Source organism: Polyodon spathula, chromosome 3 (genome assembly GCF_017654505.1).
Source record: "Polyodon spathula isolate WHYD16114869_AA chromosome 3, ASM1765450v1, whole genome shotgun sequence".
Taxonomy (NCBI): Eukaryota; Metazoa; Chordata; class Actinopteri; order Acipenseriformes; family Polyodontidae; genus Polyodon; species Polyodon spathula.
The window spans coordinates 59,187,792-59,210,896 of record NC_054536.1 but is presented as its reverse complement, the minus strand read 5'-3'; the positions used below and the strand labels follow the sequence as shown (position 1 = coordinate 59,210,896).

The 23,105-nt window shown below is 35.6% G+C and overlaps 1 protein-coding gene across 13 annotated transcripts in view; it reads right to left on the bottom strand.

Annotated features, from left to right (window-relative positions):
- Positions 1-23,105, bottom strand: part of rims2a (regulating synaptic membrane exocytosis 2a) — a 275,234-nt gene that overhangs the window by 114,931 nt on the left and 137,198 nt on the right. For 9 of the 13 annotated variants that reach the window (XM_041245600.1, XM_041245603.1, XM_041245602.1 and 6 more), the window contains 7 exons: positions 17,349-17,416; positions 15,728-15,847; positions 11,816-11,915; positions 3,761-3,884; positions 3,515-3,561; positions 2,922-3,034; positions 2,070-2,117 (listed from right to left, as the gene is read on the bottom strand). In XM_041245600.1, the coding sequence (XP_041101534.1) occupies positions 2,070-2,117; positions 2,922-3,034; positions 3,515-3,561; positions 3,761-3,884; positions 11,816-11,915; positions 15,728-15,847; positions 17,349-17,416 (620 nt within the window). The remainder of the gene's footprint in view (positions 1-2,069; positions 2,118-2,921; positions 3,035-3,514; positions 3,562-3,760; positions 3,885-11,815; positions 11,916-15,727; positions 15,848-17,348; positions 17,417-23,105) is intronic. The other 4 variants (XM_041245609.1, XM_041245610.1, XM_041245613.1 and 1 more) reach the window with 1 other exon arrangement.

Sequence of the window (23,105 nt, the reverse complement as noted above, 5' to 3'; positions counted from 1 at the left end):
GCAAATCAGATCTTTAATAACACAAAACACGTGGATTCTCCCTTGTGAAATTGTTCACAGTGTTTTCGGGACTTTCACGGTAAACAGTACGAGAATAGAACTGGGCCTGGATAATTTAAACAGCGTTCGAGTCTCATTTGCATAGCGTTCAGGGAAAAGCGGGCGTTCCCAGGAAAATGAGGTTTACGAAAGGAAAAAAGGTACCATGTCCACGTTTATTTCACAAGATAGAAATGTCTCATGAAAAAGCCAACACTCAACATGTAAATTAAACCAATGTTAGCTACCTCCACCTTTCACAATAAGCCACTGACCAAAATACACGCATGGACTGCTGGGGCTTTTGATATTACATGGTCACGGGTAAGTCTTGGACATTATCGTGCACATTAAATGATCACTCACAATACATGTATCGTGCACGCTGTGGTATGTAAATTAGCCAAATAGTGAACATGTAAATTAATGCGTACTCTGTTAGTAGATGGCACAGTAAATTTAGGTTTATGGTTCACGTTAGGCTCACTGCTTAATGTGCACGTTACAGCTACATGTAGCGCCCTTTCATAAATGAGGCCATTAAAGCCAAAGAAAACCCATAATAATTAGAACTATAATTTACACCCAATGTAACTGAAAATGGCAATTATTTGTATTTTAAAAAAATTATCAAAACACACAATTGAAACCTTTTAAGAAGAAAATGTTGTCATTGCTGAACTTAAAATGAAAAAAAAAAAAAACCTGTTTGGTTATTCTTCATTTTACATTTGTATGGGGCTGTATGTACATGTACATTCTCAGGGAATATGACAATAAGTGTGTACTACATGAAGTCTAGTACTTCACTGGTTTCCAAATTTCCAGAAGCACATGGGATCCGTTTGGTGGTAATTCTTATTCTTAATTTGTCTTTTTGGGGTTTCTTTGGCTTTCAATACCTTGAACGTGTGACAGACTTACCGCATTATTCATTTACATCAGAACACGACCATAGAGATAACACTTACAGGCTTTAACAAGGAAGTTCATAGGTCCCAAACTAATAAGGTACAATTTGTTTAATTGTCAGTTATAAACTCCACTCTCTTGTGAATTGGAAAATGCAATCTTGTTTTAAAAAGAGACAGTAAACTTTGCATGCCTTTCCAATGTAACATGAATCATTCTTTTCTACTCATGTTTCTGTAATGTGTACACAAGGCATTGACAATTATTTTCATTAACCCAAGCAACCTGTTCATTAAAGGGTATATAATATATATATATATATAATTATTCGTATTAATATATTTTGATAATTATTTCCTTGAACAAACTTGTTATAAAATATTTTTTAAAATGTTTAAACAACACATTTTCCAAATGATCAAAAAATGTGGCTCCTTTTAGCCTTACAGAAAACCATTAAAAAACATTATGGAGCTGATTTATCAAATCACAGTGAGATTATTCTGAATGATTCCAGCGTTCTCACCAATGTCATAGTTGGTTATAGAGAAATCAGGTTAATCATCTAAACCAGTCAACTGTTGTGCTACTTTACAGAAAGCTATTTGGTTCCTTGGCAAACCACTACAAGTCAAATCAAAACTAATAAATATAAATCTACACATCGTTTCATGTTACATGAAGAAGCATCCAAATTATTTGTCCATAAAATTGAATATAAAGAAAAAAAAAAAAATTTAAAGAGACTTTTAACCTTCCACAGCCCACCCTAAAAACTAAACAAAATAAAGTTTACGTTTGTCAAGTTAATGCTCATACAAAACATTTGCAACATGCTGTTGAGTTTTGGTGAACACGGGCCATAGCAGATTGTCTCTTTAAACTATTTTAGTTGGTTTGGTTAGTCATGCAGACTGTTCCAGGCTCCTGGCAAGATTATATGAAGGGTTTTTTTTGTTTTTGTTTTTTTAAATGATAGAAAGCACACTTTGTCAACAAAGGCAAAGGCAAAAATATATTTAAAATATGCCATTTCCCTGATATGCATTTTCCAAAGAAAAAACAAAGAAAAGAAACAGACTCAAAGAGCATTCTGTCAGACAGACAGGGGCTGTTACCTGAACCCTAGGAACAAAAGGCGTTGATCTTCTACTAAGGCTTTGGCTCTGGGACAGCAAAATTAAACAACAAAGAAAAAAATGCAATAAAACAAAACCTAAAGTACACAACACAATGCAAATACAAAAAAACAGACCAAGAAAGGAAATCACAAAACTCTAAATAAATCAAAGCTGTTTACCCGTTACATACATCTGTAAGTAGATTAACTGTAGTTTAGTCTTAATACTGTATAGCTAAAGAATTAAATCACCAACCTTCCAGTCGAATTAAATATAGGGCATCAATATTTATTGATCCTAATCTAATTCTTATTCAATAAAACAATCAAATCTGAAGAACAAACAAAGCTGACAACCCCTCAGTTAGTAATTATGTCTGAATTTTGGATGTAATTCTGCACATAAAGCAACAAAGGGGCAACGGTAAAATGTGAGCAACTCCTCTGCTACTATAAGACATCACTGATGAAAGCCCCTCTCCAACTCCTCCAGCATGACAGCGCAAGGTTAAATGGCATGCCGCCTAAGTTTGAATTTAGCTTAGTTCAATGGGGCTTAAGTTTGTAGTTAAGGCCTTCTCTAAACACTTGAAAAGCGAATCCAAAGCAAGGGGTGCTGCTTCAGAATGGCAAAGTGCCCACTGAAAAGAAAAAGGTATTAAAAGCACTGCCTAGTAGGTGCCTGTGAATATGTAGGCCTGTCCAGATTTGACCATCCTTTTCAGTTTTCAGTGTGCATTTTTAATTATTATTTTACTACTGATTTTATTTACTGTTGTAACTTTATCATTGTTGGTAAAATCTCTCAGGCAAAAGAAAACCACCTGAAAGAAACATAAAAGGAACATACTGAGAGTTGTCCAGACAGGTACTGGGGAGCATCCCGCAGCATGCCAGGGCTCATGGGAGAAGTGACTGAGATAGAGGGCCGATCCATTTTCTGGGACTCAAAAGAACTCGAGCCTGTGGAGAGAAAGGGGGAAGCAAAAAGTGCTGAACTACTCAGACAGAAGGTTTCAAAATTGTTTCGTGAATTTTAATGATGTCCCCGGAAAACAATTTTATCATTTTATCCACAGAACTGGGACAGCTTGGGCAGCTGTTTGGGGATATGGGGGAGAAATGTGAGCTCTCCACACTGCCCTACCAGTTGTGAACTCGAGGAACTGGAACTAGAACTAAGTTATATTACAATGCCCCCAACAGCATCCGACAGTCATATTGTGCTACCGAAGGTATACATCTCATTGTAATCCACTAAGCTATATAGCCTGTGGTATAAGAGATTTAATAACATTATATAGGACACCTAATAGAAGTGTCTAATTAAAGTGGTGCAATGTCTAACTACTGTTTCAATCTTGCCATAAATCTTCATACAGTGGATGAGTTTTCATTGTCTTCAGGCTCTTTCCTTGTATGAGAACTATAAGTAAAACTCACTTGATTCCAGTTGCGCATGTGTGCTGTCAGGTATCCGGGGAATATCTCTGAAATGAGGACAAAAAATATGCTGTGAATATTTTATTTATGTATAATACAGGGCAGTTCAGATACAGCGGTAACTTATCCTACTGATCTTATACCAAGCTTGTGTTAGAAGAGGTACATACTATATTTATAGCACCACAAATACACAAATAGTGATGTACTGTTTCTTCAATCAGGACACCTAATAAAATGACTTACCCAATGGGCCTTGAGACTACAAGTTCCACCTGTGGTTCTGGCTTAGATTCCAGAATTATATTGTAAACTTCCTTAAAAGTAGCTCCTTGTAAATGCCTCCCATTCCATTCTAATACCTGATCACCTGAAAGAACACGGGCATCAAAATTAGCACACTGAAAGTTAAGTTTATATGGAACAGACAGTAAGGGAAGGATGTTTATATAAAAACTATATTTTAAAACAAGTAGAAAGGCAAAGTCTCTTTGCCATGATTAAGGCTGTATTTTGTTTGTGGTTTCTGTGAAATGTACCCATTGCCATATACTATGTTGTCCCTGTAAAGATTCCCATTTCTAAAAGAATAGTGAAATACACATATTGTTTATCACTTATAAACAAAGACATCTGCCTAACTGAGGAACTACCTGTTTTACTGCATTTAGGAACCTCAGCACCTGATTTAGTTTGCTTCAGGTGTTCCATAGAACCATGTGTATGAACTGCGCCCATGCCTCCCTGTATGAACCGTGCCTCCTTGGTAAAAAGTATTACCGTATGTAAATTTCATGCCTAATTCCAAAAAATGTACAGTACAACATGGTCTCGTTTGAAGTGCTTTTTAAAACCCCAAAATTAAGAACTAAAGCTAAGGTTTACAATTTTAAAAAGGCAAATTATGATGGAATGAAACAGACTAAAAGAAGTAGATCAGAAAGAATAAAATACAGAAAACATCCACAGAGAAAGGATGGCTATTTTTAAAAAACATGTAGTACTAGAGTCACAAAACAAACACAGTGCTCCCTCGTTATAAGGCTCTCGGATATAATGCGCCTATAGCATGTCCCCCAATTCCTTATACTAGTGATTCATGCAATATTTCTACAGTAAATACAGTACCGGTGTTGTTCAAACTATACACAACTTCTCAGTCTAACTTCCGTTTCTGTCTCTCCCTTTTGATACAGTGTCTGAATTGAAGAAAAGCTGTGCTGGCACTTTATAACATAGACATCTTATTCAGCACTCATTTTATAACTAAATAAATATTAGGCCTATTACGTGGTTATCTTTTCTAATGTATTTACTTTTTTGCTGCGAGAGGAGCTGCGGCTCCGGGAGACGAGACGCTTCAGCTTTGCTTCAGCCCCGCTCTGGCAGCCGAACCTGGGGGGAGCCCATTCCCTCTTCCCCTCTCCTGACCCCTCTGCTTCTCTCACTTGGTTTGCTTGTCTGTCGCTTCAAACTGAACTCCTGACTGACATTTAGCCAGGCTATTTATAGTTTAAAAACTGCTAATTAAAATGACCCATGAGGGGGAATGTTACCTTTTTATTTATTTATTTTTAAATAGCGTTCATTACATGACACTTTATGTACGGTTAATTCACAGAAAGTTACATTTTTGCTTCAATATATGTGCATTATAGAGAGGGAGTTATTTTATGTTGTATTTTAGGGTCAGATGTGCTGCGGAGCCCCCAACCCCCTCCCCCGTTTATAAAGCTGTTCAGTTACAATGCTCATATGTGTGTCCCCTGAGACCTGCGTTATAGGGAGCACTGTACATCCCAAAAGTAGACAAATCAGAATCTAAAACAAAATGGCCAAAATGGTTTAATAGATCAATTTAAAAAAAAAAAACATTCAGAGAAAAAAGGCACTTTACAGAGCGTTTAAAAGGGACCAAGAACAAAGTACTCAGAAAGAGTACTTGAAACTGCAAGTCAAAAAGGAAGTTAGAAAGGCCAAAAGAGAGATAGAAATGAACATTGCCAAGAGGGCTAAAACCAATTCAAAAAGTTTTTCAATATTATAACAGCAAAAGAAAATTCAAGGAGGAAGTAAAATATCTAAGACAGCGATTCTCAAACTGTGGTCCATGAGTTCTATTCAGGTAGTCCGCAGAAAGGTTGCATAATTATGGAAAGGAACCGGCAGTGACTTTTTAGATCCTATATAGTAGAATTTTACATACAGATAGCTGATGCTTAAACATGCTATGAGAGCTACTGTAATGTTTAGTTTTGGAATCAATACTACAACGAATATTCAATATTATTATTAACTTTATTGCACATATTCTCATAGCTGTGGCTGAAAACTGGATCTTTGAAAAAGAAAACAACAAATAGTCAAGTCGGTGATGATAGTGAGACCAGTGAAAAGTCTGAAGTCAAACATGCGACTACAGCAAGCGGACATGAATCTGCAGAGGATTTGACTGCAGGTCTGTGTGGGCCAGGTACCAGTATAAGTGGAAGTACTAGTAATGAAAATAGAGTGAAACGTCGAAAAATGTTAAGAAAATACGACTCAAGCTATATTAATTTGGGCTTCACATGGACTGGTGAACAAGATGATCCAAGGCCTGCAAATCTCCGGCGTCATTTGGAGACAAAACATGCCTCTTTCAAAGATAGACCTGAATTTTTTCAGTGCAAAACTCACTGAGTTGAAAGCAAGGGAAAGCAAGTTTGTTTGCTTATGCAACAGTAAATGTAAAGGCCCTGGAAGCTTCATACCGTGCCACCTGTCAAATCGCCAAAGCAGGGAAGCCACACATTATTGGGGAAGAACTTATTCTGCCTGCAGCTAAAGAACTTGTGTCTATAACGTGCAGAGAGAAGACGGCAAACAGTCAGATTGTGTACCTCTTTCAAATTACAGTGTCACGCAAAATTCATGATTTAGCAGGTAATGTTAACGACATTCTTGTGAAACATGTAAACAGCAGTAGGTATTTTGCATTGCATCTGGATGAGGCCACTGATTTTGCTAACCTTGCAAATCTTCTTGTATACATCAGGTATGAGTGGGAAGGGAAAGTACTGGAAGGTATTTTATTTTGTCATTCAATGCCAACAAGAACAACCGCAGAACATATTTTTCAGTTATTAGGTGAGTTTGTGAAGAAACACGGCATTGATTGGCAATCTTGTGTCAGAGTATGTACTGACGGTGCACAAGCAATGACGGGAAGACATAGTGGAATAGTGGTTTGTATCCACAAAGTGGCACCTAATGTGAAATGGGTGCACTGTAGCATTCATCAAGAGGCACTAGCTGTCAAGAAAATGCCATGGAGAAGAAGGCCTTTTTGGACTCTGCTGTGAAGACTGTTAGTTGTATAAAAGCACGCCCTATGAATTCTCAATTTGTTTATGTACTGTGCAATGAAAGGGGTAGTGCCCATGTCCACTTCTTCTTCATACAGAAGTATGGCGGTTGTCAAGAGGCAAAGTACTTACTTGTTTGTTTGAGCCTCATTCAGAAATACAGCTATTTCTAATTCACAAGCTGCTTTGAAGATTCATCCTGGCTCTCGCGATTGGCTTACCTCTGCAATATATTCACACGTCCAAATGAGCTGAACATGGGGCAGCAGGGAGTTTCAGTGACTATATTGGAAGTGCAAGACAAAAATCAATGCAATGATCAAGAGACTTGACTTGATTGCAAGTCGTGCATAGAAGGACGACATTTCCAACACTGCAAGGTTTTCTGTCTGAAAATGAACTAGTTATGAACAACAAAAATAAAAAAATGACATTGAAAAACATCTTGTTGCTCTCAAGAAACAGTTTGAAGATTACTTTCCAGATGAAGCCGAACCCAACAGCTGGATTCGTAATACATTCGGCAATTGAAATCAGTGAGCTACCCGCTGGCTTCTCCACTTAGGCACAAGAGAACTTGTTGGGTCTTTCTTGCGATGAAACATTAAGGTCAGAATTTAAAAGACATTCCCTATTGGAGTTTTGGATTCAGAGAGATGGAGAGTACCCAGAACTTGCTGATAAAGCAGTGTGTTTTTTGATGCCATTTGCTACTGTGTACCTGTGGGAGACAGGATTTCCCTCACTTGCCACCCTCAAGTCCAAATACAGAAGCAGGATGAATGCTGAACCTGACCTGAGGCTGAAGCTGACAAACATTACAACCGATTTCACAGAACTTTGCTCACAAAAACAGGCACATCCATCACATTAGGAAGGTAAGATTGTGGTTATTAAAATATGAGTTATGTGCTTTGGATTGTAGAAAAAAAAAAATTCAGTAAGTGGTCCATGAAAAAAAAAGTTTGAGAACCGCTGGTCTAAGAGATATAAATGGCAACATCATAGATGAAGAGAAATAAATAGCAAATATATTAAATTATTACTTTTCACAAGTTTTTACAAAAGAGGATATGGACAACATGCCCCACATATCGACCTGTTCCTATCCGATTTTAAATAGGTTAACAGAGGCAGAAGTGTTAAAGGGACTAGGCGCTCTTAAAATAAACAAATCCCCTGGGCAGGATGAGATCCTCCCAATAGTACTCAAAGAAATGAAAGAAGTTATTTACAAACCGCTAACCAAGATCATGAGACAGGGGTTGTAACGAAAGACTGGAGAATTGAAAACGTAATACCGATCCACAAAAGGGGAGACAAAACTGAACCAGGTAACTAAATACCAATAAACATGACTTCTATTATATGTAAACTTAAGGAAACTATAATAAGATACAAAATGGAAAATTACCTATATAATAACAGTATCCTGGGAGACAGTCAGCATGGTTTTAGGGAAGAGAGATCGTGTCTAACTAACCTGCTTGGTTTTTTTGAGGATGCACCATCAACAAAGGATAATTGCAATGCATATGACATGGTTTATTTAGCGTTCCAGAAAGCTTTTGACAAAGTCCTGCATTTAAAAGATTAATTCTCAAACTGAACGCAGTAGGGATTCAAGGAAATGCATGCACATGGATTAGGGAGTGGATAACATGTAGAAAACAAAGTACTGATTAGAGGAAAAACCTCAAAATGGAGTGAGGTAACCAGTGGAGTACCACAGGGATCAGTATTAGTTCCTCTGCTCTTCCTAATCTACATTAATGACTTAGGTTCTAGTATAGTAAGCAAACTTGTTAAATTTGCATACGACATAAAAAGCGACAAACACTGTTGCAGTAGCAAAGGTCACTCAAAATGATCAAGACAGCATTCAGAACTGGGCAGGCACATGGCAAATGACATTTAATATATAAAAGTGTAAGGTACTGCACACAGGTAATACAAATGTTCATTATAAATACCATATGGGAGATACTGAAATTGAAGAAGGAATCTATGAAAAAGATGTAGCAGTTTACGTTGACTCAGAAATGTCTTCATCTCAACAATGTGGGGAAGCTATAAAAAAAAGGCCAACACAATGCTTGGCTATATAATAAAATGGGTTGAATTTAAATCAAGGGAAGTAATGTTCAAAATGTACAATGCATTCGTAAGACAATATCTAGAATATTGTGTTCAGTTCTGGTCACCTCACTGCAAAAAGAATATTGCTGCTCTAGAAAGGGTGCGAAGAGGAGCGATCAGAATTATCCCAAGTTTAAAAGGCATGTCATATGCAGACAGGCTAAAAGATCTATTTAGTCTTGAACAAAGAAGACTATGCGGCAATCTGATTCAAGCATTCAAAATTCTAAAAGGTATTGACAATGTCCACCTAGGGGACTTTTTTGACCTGAAAAAAGAAGAGTCACAAATGGAGATTAGATAAAGGGGCATTCAGAACAGAAAATAGGAGACACTTTTTTTACAGAGAATTGTGGGAGTCTGGAACCAACTCCCCAGTAATGATGTTGAAGCTGACAACCATGTATGGACTATCATCTGTTAACAATAATCTTTCATTAATCAATAAACCGTGTAATTCGAATAATTATAAAAGTAGAATTGTCTGATCCCCCAGGTTCTTATTAAAGTGGTTATTACAATATTATATTTTTAAAAAGACTGGGGCGTGCATATACCATGTATAATAACTGGGGAATATATATTCACTATCAGCAACTCCTAAATAAAGAAGTGAGACACATATAGTATGCTCACTGTAAGGATTTCTACAAGTACCAGTTTAAGTAACAAAGCACAGTTTCATGGGGAGGCGTGATTTCAAGGCTTAGCTATCAGAATGTGGCTGTGGGAGGCATGATTCCACGGGGAGGCATGGTTCTATGGAACCATGTTAAATGATTGTACACACTGTGTAGAGCTCCATGATTTCTTTAAAATGTCTTCAGCGAAAAAGACACCAGCTGCATCAAAGATCAGAAACATTTCTGCTAATGCTCACTCTGTCCAGTACAAGAAGGGGACATTTTACATGTCCTTTGTTATGTTTACATCTATTTATTTATTTCTATATTTATTTTGTTTGATAATTCACTGATGGTGAAAATCAAATGTCTTTAAAAGGTGGACATAAAAAACGAAATTTTCTACGATTTAGTATTTACTGTTTTTCAGATAAGCATTTAAATATTTAGGAACATTTGTTGTTTATTAACCCTAGTGCAACATCTTGAAATGCTGTGAAATAAGCCATTTTTAAAAAATAAAATAAAAACACAGTCCTAGCCTCGATTAACCAATTCCAACAATATAAAACTTGCATGCAGCATCTTGCTGGATGGATCAGTTAAACTATTCATTAGAATAATTTGTTTCTAATTTTATACATTTTCATATTCCTTTCCCTGGAATAAACAAGTGTTCTCTCCTGAAAACCCCCAACAACTTCTGATGAGCTAATGACCAGCAAGGAATGGGAACAACTGTACCGAGCATCAAAAGAAACTTACCACTATTGTAACACATTTGTTTTGGGAAAAAAAAAGGGTATATAAATGATGGACATTGACAAAATGTTTTGGTTTCTTTTTAATCACTCGATCATTCATCTTTGACCATGACAGGCTTGAGTGACTATGACTGAAGCATATGCACTTAATCACCTAATTACTGAGACAGTTTATTGGACACTGGCTATGGAGTGAGTTCAGCTGTTGAACTACAAGCTTGAATAAAAGCAATAAAAAAAATCACAGAAGAAAAAACAACAATATGCCACGTCTGTCAAGAGGGCAGGGCCTTCATGCAATCGGCATGTTGGAGACTGCACTAGGGTGGCGTACTGTGGCTCGCTGTCATGGGTGTTCACAGCCAGCAATTTTAAACCTGGCAAGACGGTATAACCAGACACCCTCTGTCAATGAAAGGCCACAAACTAGGAGACCAAGAGTCACAACACCTGCGCAAGATCGACAGATCATTTTACAGCATCTTCGTGATGTCAATTGTTAATCAGCATAATAAAAAGTCACTGCACCTGCTCTAAAACAGAGTTTGTCATTTTTCAATCACATCTTAGTGACTTTTATCCAAATATAAGTGATACATTTCTTTTGATGCTCAGTATATTTATTGGCCTCTTATTGGCCTATTTCAATGTACTAATAATTTAGCACCAGGTTATAATATGTATTTACCATTGTTCATCTTGGTTTAGAATTATTAGTGCTGGAGGACAAAGCAGATCTTCAACAGCAGACCCGCAGTTGCCCTGTCAGCCACAGGAGTCGCTGGTGCGCGGTGAACCGCAGATTACCCTGCCGACCTGAACCCTCCCCACCTGGGCGGCGCTTGGTCAGTTATGCTCCGCCCCCTGGGAACTCCCAGCTCCCCGATCGGCGACAACATAACCTGGAAGTCCCTGAATGATTTTTTAAGATGCTTTACCATACCTCTCAAGGCTTTAGAATGCTTACTTATGCTTTAACATGTAAAAGGAAGATTTACAGCTAACATGTTCATTTAGAAGTGTAGAGAACAAACAGTTAACATAAAAACTCTGCAGTAAACAGATATTTTTTCTTGAGCAGGTCCACAAACAGGAAACCTCCTAAATCAACTTGCTAAAAATCAGAAAATGTGAAAATCGTGTTCTCTGAAAAGCATACACTAGTGCTGGTTACTCATTGCATTGCTGGTATTATATATATAAGCAATGAAACTCTAAACTGATAAATTTGATAGCTGTTTTTTTTTTTTTTTTTTTGTCAGAATTTATTTCTCATAAGAAATAAACTAACAATAAAAACAGGAAAAAATTATATTATTTGAATTGGAGCCGTGAAGCAGGGATGGTACACACATACACACATACACAGACTAAAGCAAATATGCCACACATTGGTTCTTGACACTTTAAATAAAATAAATGCTTTACCTGGTCGGAGGTGGCCAACCGTATCAGCTAGACTTCCTTTCTTTACTTTTGTAATAAATGCACAAAGTCTACCAGATTCAGTCATCTTTCCACCCACAACCTGTTTAAAAGATAAGTGATTTAAAATTTAATTAAAATACATCCCTTTTACACAGTAGTATAGCATACCAGGAGCCATACAGGAATGTTTATATGCATGTACCTGTGTGTGGACCAGATATCTCTCTGGATGTGCAATAGTAATTAGCACACAGTTTTGAAACAACTGTAACAGCAATGTTATTATATAAACATACTGTAAATATATTTAACAGGACAGACTCACTCAGATGCACAAACTTATTTTCAAGGATGTCCTGTGTTCATTTATAACAGTATGGCATTTGAAGATTTGTTTGAGAATTGACCTGGTTAAGACCATGCTTCTGAAGTACTGTACAATATAATCTGGCCAAGATACTACCTATGGCTTAAACCACCATTTAAATAATAAAACACCTGCTTTACAAATTTTAGAAAACTAGAACAAAACAACTAAGCAATATAAATAAATACCAAATGCATTGTGTGTTTCTAATTTGATAACGTTGACAAAAACTGGAGTTCATTAAATTAAATGTGCAGTATACAATCAACGTAATTAAAGTTTTTTGTTTATAGTGCAGTTCGTACTACTTTTTTATTTTACATTATTTTTTGTACCAGCATTATTTTGTTCCATTTAGAAAAAAAAAATGAATGAATACTTTTCATGCGGTTACAAACTCAGAGTTTAATTTAAACCAATTTCAACCCCGGAGGTAATTCTCCATGGTCCTGGAAAAAAAAAAAACACCACCTGGTAAATCATGCCATTAAGAACATTATTAAAATCAAATCCCAATCAATCATGCCTGGACCAAAATACAGATTACAATGCCTCTAAATAAAATGGATTTATATAACTTGTAGCTGTAAGCTACAGGCCCATGCCTATACAGTTGAACGGACAGAAACGCATACAGACACAAACGTCTTTTCAGGGAGCCCATTCATCAGTAAAAAAAAATTAGAATAATAAAAGTCAAACTTATTTGTACTCTCTGATTTCTTCTTATTCTATTATTATTATTATTATTATTATTATTATTATTATTGTTGTTGTTGTTGTTTTGTGCATCTTTTAGTGCTCATTGGAGCAGTTTCAGGGCATTTTCAAGAATTTTGCAACAACATGCAATCAAACAATGTAAAATACCTGCATAGCCAGATTGGGGTTTTTTTCCATTAGGCATGTAATAAATATATTCTGGCTCCCATGTATACCCTGAAATGAATTTCTCTAGGGATATGGATACCAATTAGATAAAATGTTGTTTCATCAAGTATATAAACTCCCAGACAAATACTATTTCAAATACTACTTCATGAAACAAACATTAACATATTGGACTTAATGCTGTGCCCATTTTCAGGTATTCATTTTTTAATAACAATAACAAGCAACAAGACACAGAACTCACATTGTTCCCCTATTCATTATAGGCTTCATCTGTGATTAGCATATTCATATTGCTATCCTGCATAAATATCAGTCAAACCTGTTTTTGCAACCTCTCAATGGATCATACATAAGTGGTCTTTTTATCCAAGTGCTACGAGAACATGAAAAATATCTAAACATACAAACATAGGTATTCACAATAATTCTGAGGCCCTTGAATACAGGTTTGACTGCAGTTATTCATGTTTTTAGTGCATTCAATCATTTTGAAAAGGTTCTATTTGAACATAATTAAAATGATCAAATCCAGGAAGTACTGGCATCTCTGGAAGTGGGAACCTATTGAAACATCTTTTAATTTCAAGTGATGCAGTTTTATTGAAGTACACTGCAACAGATGTTGTCGAACAAGTAATGTGCAGATTTCATTCCAAGATGTGAAAGTCTTTACAGAGGAATTTATACCAAACAAGGACCTGCAATTTGCTTTCACATTTATTTGGATTATACGAGCTTCAGAAAAGCATTTTAATGCCTCATTTATGTTTCTTGTTAGGACAATGTCCTAAAATTGTTCTTTTTGGACAATATATATTTTTTTTTATATTACCAATCAAATATACTATAAAGAAGCAGATGTGTCTTAGACTATTCACTGGGTAGACTAATTGGAATTTGTAGAGGTTGTTACTAAGGGAATGTAATTTGCCTGGATAATGCAAAGTTAACTGTGCTTGCTAGATTGCCAAAACTATTTGTTGGCAGCTAGTGTTCAGCAGAGACAAACAAACTTCCCGTTAGTAACTTTCACCTCATTTGCCCTAGCCAGCCAAAACTGAATTGTTGCTAATGTTTCCGTTTTGTAGATGTTATCAGTTTGTTCTTTTGTTTTAACAGCATAAGCTGAAGTTGATTAAATCTGTTGACTGCGCACTTAATGCTAATTTAATCTTCCCTGTTTTATTTGCCACACAGGTCTCTGTTTGCACACCTTACCTTTAAATAATATGTTAACCTTGCACTTCCCAGCTCATCTGTTTTCAGATTTTTGGTGTCAAAAGAATGTTACTGGCTGAAAAGCATGCCAGTTATTAGGGGAAGCAACTTGTTGGCCAACGACAGAAAAGAAGGCATGAAGGGGTGGAATGAATTTTATTTTCCAGGTAAAAGTACGAGAAAGGCTCGGTGTGACAGGCTACATAAAAGTAAGGCATGCAAACAGAGAGTATATTATTAGATATCTTTTTTTTTAATGATTTTTTTCAAAACCTGCGAGGTCTACGTTGAGAATATAAGTGCATGACAGTAATTGAGGATATCTCAATGTCTCTGGTAGTTTGATTGGATTTTGGGGCAGTTGCTAGAGTCCCCCAGTGATATATATCATATATATATATAATATATATATATATATAATATATATTATATATATATATTAACCCAGTCAGGGGTTAATGAATGCTGCTCAGGGAAGCCATCACATTACATTAGGGATTTTTTTTTTTTTTTTTTTTACTGCATTGTTTTTTCAGGATGGTAGTGTTTATTCAGTTCTCAACATAAGTTAAAGTATTGGCTAATTCTCAATAAGTCTTCAAACTGGACAGGACAGCCCTGAAAACAAGATGTATCAGTAAATCTATGCTTAGCTTAACAAAAAAAAAAAAAAAAAAAAAAAAAAAGGTCAATGATTTATGCCAGAGAACTTTAACAGGCCTCAAGTGTGCAGCTTAGTAGCAACACAGTAAGTAGAGAAACAAGAAAAATATTTAATTAAAATTAAATGAACACAGAAAAAAATCATACTAAGTACTATTAAAATTAATACTTTACGCCATCTTTATTTTCTAAATATGCTTAGATAATAATTTAGCAGGCTTATTTGCTTATTTCCTTTTTTAACCACATGCTGTGCTATTGAAAAGACCCCTACAATATTAAATTCTGAAGTTAGGTGGCTTTAGACATCGCCACTAGAGTTGAGCAACTTAGTTTATTTCCTTCTCCAACTATGTTAACTGTGAGTTAGTAATTTGTAATCTTGATATGTACAATACAGACACACACCAACACTGGTCACAAAAGTACCATTAGTAGTATACAGGCCACCTCACTTCAGAAAACAGCTTTTGGGGGTCTTTTCGGGAGCAGACTCCGTGGATTAAGGAGAATTTTGCTAGCAGAAAAATACATATCAAAAGGATATTTATGCAGTAAGAAATTAAATATTAGTAAAAGTAGGATGTTACAATGTATCCCTTTCAATCATTATTACTATTCATTGTTTCTGAAATAGTGTGTTCTCTAACTGTTCACTGGTTTGGGGATAGAAGTGACTAACAGGCTGTTACAGAACAAGCATAACGCCTCAGCATGTAATATGTGTCAGCTAGCGCTAAGATGTTGACAGATATTTAGAAGTTACTCACCTTCAGCCCAAGCAATGCTCCAGAGTCTCTTGGCACACTCCCATCTTTCAGCCGCTTGTTTAGTAAAATCCGCCCTATTAGGCGATCTCCATCTTTGGATGGTTGCCATGTCACAGGGTGCTACGAGGGCAAAGCAACAACACACCTTGTCTTTTGCAACAAATTGACTTGTTCTTACTTTTTTTTTTAAAAAAGACAAACAAACAAATCATTCCAATTCAAAGCAACATATCTGAGCAAATGTAATGATTACACAAACCCTTTGGATGGGAAACTATATATACTATATATATATATATATGAGTATATATCATATATATATATATATATATATATATATATATATATATATATATATATATATATATACACAACAATTGTAATCAAATATACTAATAGTATTCAATGAAATACATTTGATGACCTTACACACATAGTACAGTATGTATTTATTTATTTATTTTTACGCAGTGATGTCAAAAGTAAACCCTCCTATAACAGTTTAGTCTAAATGTATTATTTTAAAATGTTTTGTTACTTTTTTTTAAGATTGCTTTTCATTTATGAGTTTGTGTAATCATATCAATATGTAGAAGGCAGAAAGTGAGTGTCATATGCAAAAATCCATGCAAAAATTAGCAGGCAAAGGGCAACTATATACACACCGTCTATGACAAACATCACAATGTTTAAAGCAGAACAATAAAAAGCAGATGGCAAAAAATACTTTTAATGTCACATGGGCTGGACCTTTATGCCAAGGCACAAAAAAATAACAAAAAAAATAATTGCAAACATGACAGTGGAAGGGAAAAAAGAAAAACACTTTTCTGTGAAAAAAACAAATTCAATCTTCCCTTGTAGTCTGTGTTTTATTCTATGGGTACTTAATGAATATATATATATATATTATATATATATATATATATATATCTAATATATATATATATATATATATATACAGTGTATAATAATAATTAGGGGGGTGGGGTCAATACACAGTGAAGGATGCCAATTTGGGTGAAAAGTACCGCTAAAGTATTCAAATGTCAGCTACATAGCAACAACACAAAAATACTCAGAAAGACTATCATGCAGCTGTAGAACCGGACATTCCTGTGTGCCAACACAGACAAGATTTTTTTAAATTGCTGCCAGAAAGCAAACAGCAAAGCAAGCAGAGGGTTCCCAACTTTTTTCATCAGCACCCATAGGATGTTGCTGAAGTGTCCCTGAAACACACCCTGACACAAACGAAGACCAGATGAGAAGGTTAAAAAAGCAAGCTATTTAATCGCAGTACCTTCTCACTATTGCTATTCTCCTCGTTAAGGGTTGTACTACTGCACGTATCTACCCCAGAGTCTTTAATCTGAGGCTCAGACCATTCCAAGTCCTCTTCCAAAGAATGGCCCCCAAAGCACACCATTGTCTTTTGTCTCTCAGATAAGATGTTTGAGTCCGACAAAACTGCCTGCTCACTAGTTTTTCTTTTTCCCCTTCCCCTACAGGTGTGGGATAAAAAAAAGGAAAAAAAAAGAAAACATGCAAAAATGTAAATAAAACAAAGGAAAAGTGAAAAGACAAAGGAAACTAAAAGGTAAGGCTCCACGTGTCTCACCAAAGACATTGGGGGTGCCTCACTGCTATGCCAAGACGCATGGTCCCACCAGTTGCCATCCATGTCCCCTGTGAGAATCAGACACATAAGTACAGCAGATGAAAGGACAGACAAAAGAGATACAACAGTACAAATACACAAAATAGAAGTGCATCTTTTCTTCGACCTCTAACCAGAAACTAGCAAATCCCAAAGCAATCGCTTCCTGAGTCAGTAATCCATCAATAAAACATCTAGCAAATACTTCAGAATAAAGGAAAGCTAACTTATCATCCCAAAATGCTGTTAAGCACTTGAGGGGGCGCTTTGCTAGAGATTTTAGTGCTATACTGAGGCTTTTACCCATAGCAGCAGATTTCCTGTGCAGTGTCGCAAACAATGTTAACACTGGGTAGCAACATTGCTTGTGATGCTGCAAGAGGAATTTATGGTGAAATTTTGGGATCTGAAAGTATCATACTAAAGCCCAAACCACAGATGGCCAAACATGGGTGGCATTTAGTGATATTTGTTGACACAGTTCATTCATATGTTGGCATATTTGGTGCTTTTTTTATTACATACTGTATGTTGCTAGAAAATGATACTACAATATGTCAATGACCAAGGGCACAATCGCTAAAGTAATATTTATTTATTTATTTATTTATTTATTTATTTATTTATTAAGATTTCCTTTCTTTAGCATTAACTGTTAATTACATTTCAGAACACAAGCCAAAATCAAACAGCCGGCTGTTCTTGTCTTTCACTGTCACGGGTGCTTGGTAGCACTGCAGTTGTTTCTGGTGTCACATGACAGAACTATATGCTACACAGGGTACTGTTTGCTTTGATGCGCTAAAATAAAAAGGCCAACGAAGTTAAGTGTGGTGGACGATCAGTTCAAAATAGTTTAACATCATACAGTGTTTAGTACTGAATCTCCATTAAGTTGTCAACTACAATATAAAGACTTCTACAGTCAATTGTACATCGTATCTTTGTGTTAGCAAGTTTCTGTATCAAACTTCTTGCTTCCATAAGCAACAAAGTTAATGCACAAACAGCCATGTCCTAAACAGAATAAATCCACACCATGGTGCTTCCGTCACATGGTTAAAAGCTGGACTTCAGTGAACCATTATCATCATCCATAACAGTTAAGTTAATTCTTTAACACAAGCTGCAAACATCCAGGGTGATAGTCATATTTCATTACTGGTATATGTTTGAAATGCTGATGTAAGAAAACTGTGTAAATGTAAGTATCTGGTTAATTTATGGATGTAAAGCTTATTTATGTGAACCACATGAAATAAAGATTTTTGTTGAGGTAGAATTTTTTAATACTTTTTTTTTGGATGCTGAACCTCATCTAAGAAGGCTGATTCTGTGCTGGCAACCCTTTTATTTTCTACATCCCTGGTTCGTTGATTGAAGAGTGTTTACAGGCAGTGTTTAACCTATTTAGGGATGCAGTTCTTTTGGAAAATATTTTCTGGCTCCATTCTTTCTTGGAATAAGTAATAGAGCCTATTATGCATTCTTCCAGGACTGGATATTTCCGGAGAATACACAGAGTCAAAGAGAACTGGACATTTTCTTTAACCTACATACGTTTGCAATGCATGTATTTTGTTATTCAGAGTGTATTTTTTCTCTACCTCTTTTCTATCTATCGCTTTTTATTATCGGTTTCATTGTCGGAGTACATCCATACATAGTATTACCCTCTCATTTACCACCATGCTAAGTTTGTAAAATGGAAAACTACTAATGTTACAGAACTAGCAAGAAACATCTACGTATACTTTAGAAGCTCCAAATATACCACCTAAGGTAGATGTACTAAAGTGTTGCGTGTGTCGCAATCATTGCAAACCACATGCAAACCAGTCAGAAGTGTAGAGTGAAATGTACTAAACAAACGCAACGCTGTTAGTATCACTTTAACGAATGCTTTGCAGCCGAAGTTCTTCTTTGCATTTTATCCTTACATTAATATGTAATTCTGGGCGTTCCTGCAGAAATTTTCAAAAACACGGTGGAGATAGTGCTAATGAGGGATTAAAATTATTGTAGTGAAATGTACTAAAGCTGCAGGCAATTGCGACACTTACAATTGCATCAATTTGTTAAGAACTTTTGAAAGTACGTTTTAAACAGTCGCAATTGTTGCTAGCATTTCCCAGTCTATTTTTTCTTGTGTGTTGCCAGTTGTGCTCCAAGCATTTTTGAGACGAACACCCGAGTTCCTAATTTTCATTAAAGTCAGGGTGTACTTACAAGCCTTGAACAAATTTCTATGACATTTCTGGTTTTCCCAGCATGTATGGAGCAATATATGTGCCACTAACCCCTCCAGCTCATTCTGAGCATCTGTATAGGACTGTGATCTACTGTGTGTTAATTGTCTAGGATACTAGACCAAGTTAAAAATAATAATAATTAAAATAAAATTTTAAAAAAAACCTAAAACCATTTAGTTGCAATTTAAAAAAATCTTATATTCGCATTGTACACCGATGTGTACAATGCAGCAGCATGATTTAATTTGTGTTACCAGTTGGCTAAAGTACACAAAATGTGCGCTAGATATTCATTTGATTTTACTACTGTACTGTATACTGTATAGGCCTACTGAACAGATTTTTACATGATGTAATGTGTAGCCTACCCAAAACACATTAGTTTTATTTCAGCGCAATGATATATATTTAAAATACATTGAGAACTGTAAATGTATGTGTGTGTGATTTTATTGTATTGTTTTTAAACCTGACACCTCCTTATGTCGGACAAACACATTCGGTTTAGCGAGGGGCTGCTGTATGATTTTGAAAAAAATTTTGGGGTAAAGGTGGTGACCCCACTAGAGACTCTAATGGGATTAAACTGCCTTCCGTTTTATATACCGAGCATCAAAAGAAACTTATCACTATTATAACACACTTATTTGACTGGACACTGGATATGGTGTGATTTCAGCTGTTGAATTGCAAGCTTGAATAAAAGCAATAAAGACAATCACAGAAAAATATCAATATGCCACATCTGTGAAGAGAGCAGCGTCTTCATGCAATCGACATGTTGGAGGCTGGACTAGGGCAGCGTACTGTGGCTCGCCATCTTGGGTGCTCACAGCCAGCAATTTCAAACCTGGCGAGACAGTATAACCAGACACATTCTGTCAATGACAGGCCAAGAACTGGAAGACCAAGAGTCACAACATCTGCTCAAGATCTACAAATCGTTTTACAGCATCTTCGTGATGTCTATTGTTAATCAACACAATAAAAGTCACTGCACTTGCACTAAAACAGAGTTTGTCATTTTTCGATCGCATCTAGTGAATTTTATAAGTGATAAGTTTCTTTTGATGCTCAGTATATATAACAGCATTAAAATAGATAAAATGAAGATGGAACAGAATGCATTATATAGATGATGTTTACATTTAACAAAAACAGTGTTATTTTGATTCTTGCACCCTTGCATGTGTAGACGTTATCCTTCAGGCACTCTCTGCTGCAGCAAACCACAACTCAACAGCTGCTATTTTATTTGAACAAATGTCGAACAACTCTCGTTAAGATGACGCAAATAATATTTAAATTAGTATACTTGGCCTTTATTTATATATTTTTTCTTAGTACATACGACAAAATATGCACTTTGTCAATTGTCGTAACCAAAATGCAAATTGTGGTATGTTTGCCCTGTGACTGGCCCATCTTAGTAAATCTACCCCAAAATGTTTTGTTTTCATTTCAGAAATACATAGTCAATTAAGCATATTGGCAAATGCTTTGGAAATATGGCCTATAACATATTAAACTGTTTTAGAAATGCGTAAGGCAGTGAAACAAATTGCCGCCATTAATATGCGTTTACTATAGTTCTAGGAAGCCCTTTTCTGGTTGCACACTCTGCTTGTTTAATTGAGCATCAGTTGTAACATGGTGCCATCTACAGCTAGCTGTCCTCCACCAACCACTAAACCATCTATTTATAATGAGTATCAGGAATAACAGTTCAAATTAAAGTGTGTTTTTTTTTGTTTTTTTTTGTGAAGATAATTCTTTCCACACTTGGGGTTTTACTGTTTAATATTTAAGTGGTTTGGTCTAAAGTATTTGGGACGGTACCATTTCTTTTTACTTCTTGGGTATTTTTTGGAAAGAATAGAATACAAACAAAAACTCACATATTAAACATACACTCATACAATAGAAGCAGAAAGTGCTTAAATAATCAATTCCTCTTGCATAATACTTATATGCAGTCATTAACTAATGTGTTGGATTCTAGGAATAGCCTGTCCTAATGTTAGCCACCTTTTAGCAAAGTAAAAAATCAATGTCATGAAACAGACACTGAAAACTATATACAGATATACATTAACAGTCACAATGTTAACTCACTATATATCACAGATGACTGTTACAGAATGCTAAGTATTCTGTACAAGTACACACAGTATAATAATAATAATAATAATAATAATAATAATAATAATAATAATAATAATAATAATAATATACTTTGAGAAGTGTGAGCCTTTACCTTGCCTGTTTATGCCAGTGTTTGAAAGAATATATGTAAAAAAAAAAACTGTTTAATATTTATAACAATGAATTAAGTAACCAGTAACATCACTCCTCAAATCACTGCACTGCATCAAATAACTTTTGTGAACAGCAGACAAGAGGAAAGTAAAAGTTGAAAGGAAGAATAGAGACTGGAATACAAACAGCAACTTCCAGAGTCAGTGATCATACAAAGTATATCACTTTGTATAACACATGAAAGATACCCACTCTTAAAAATAAATAAATAAATAAATAAATAAAAAGGTTAGATATTGTATCTTGATAATGTGAAACATATAAATAAAGATTCTTCTGTGAAAAACAAGATGACAATGTTGTCTGATTAGGGGTACATGAGCATTTACAACAGGACACTTGCTCTTTCCCGTGAGACCGCTGGCACTGAAAATGAAATACAACAGTAAACAATACATAGTATGTGGTGTTCTGTTATGAAGTGCAGTTGGCTCATGTATACCTGGCTTGGGAGACTGTATTATATGAAAAAGTAGTTTTCCAGATACATTCCTTAACAGTGGTGTGTTATACATCAACACCTCTTATGTGTGTATTTCAATGTATTTCTTTTTTCCATTTACAAAACGTTTGTTTATCCAACTTGAAGCTTTAAAAAGAGGGTTCCTCTAACAGTGTCACTTTTAACAAGACAACTCCTCCCCCAGTAAGAACACAATAAAAAAATATCCCTTAAAATGGTGCTCGCTTTACTGACCAATAAATAGGCAGATATTTGTATGCATTTTAAGCTGCTGTATTCTGGGACATCTTTAAGATTATTTAAAGTCACGCTCTAGGGACACTACAGCTACTGAAGTATAAAACCAAACATATATTATTGACACATTCTAAGAGTATGGTACTGTATGTAGGTACTGTATGTAGGATGTGTATTGCACCACGTGTGCATTTTTAGAATTGTACTTATATTTTAGAAAATGTATTTTCTTTGACATTTTTTTTTCTCTTGATAATGCATTTAGGCCCTTTGCTTTAACCACAGAACACCATCATGTGATCTTACACCAATGTATTGCAATGATGCTATAAGAAAAATACTGAACTGCTTCATCATTATAACTCACTGCTAGTCACTTCTCCAATCCTCAGTAAACTAGCTTTCCTCTGTAACCCTCAACTACAGTGCATATTGCTTTGATATAGA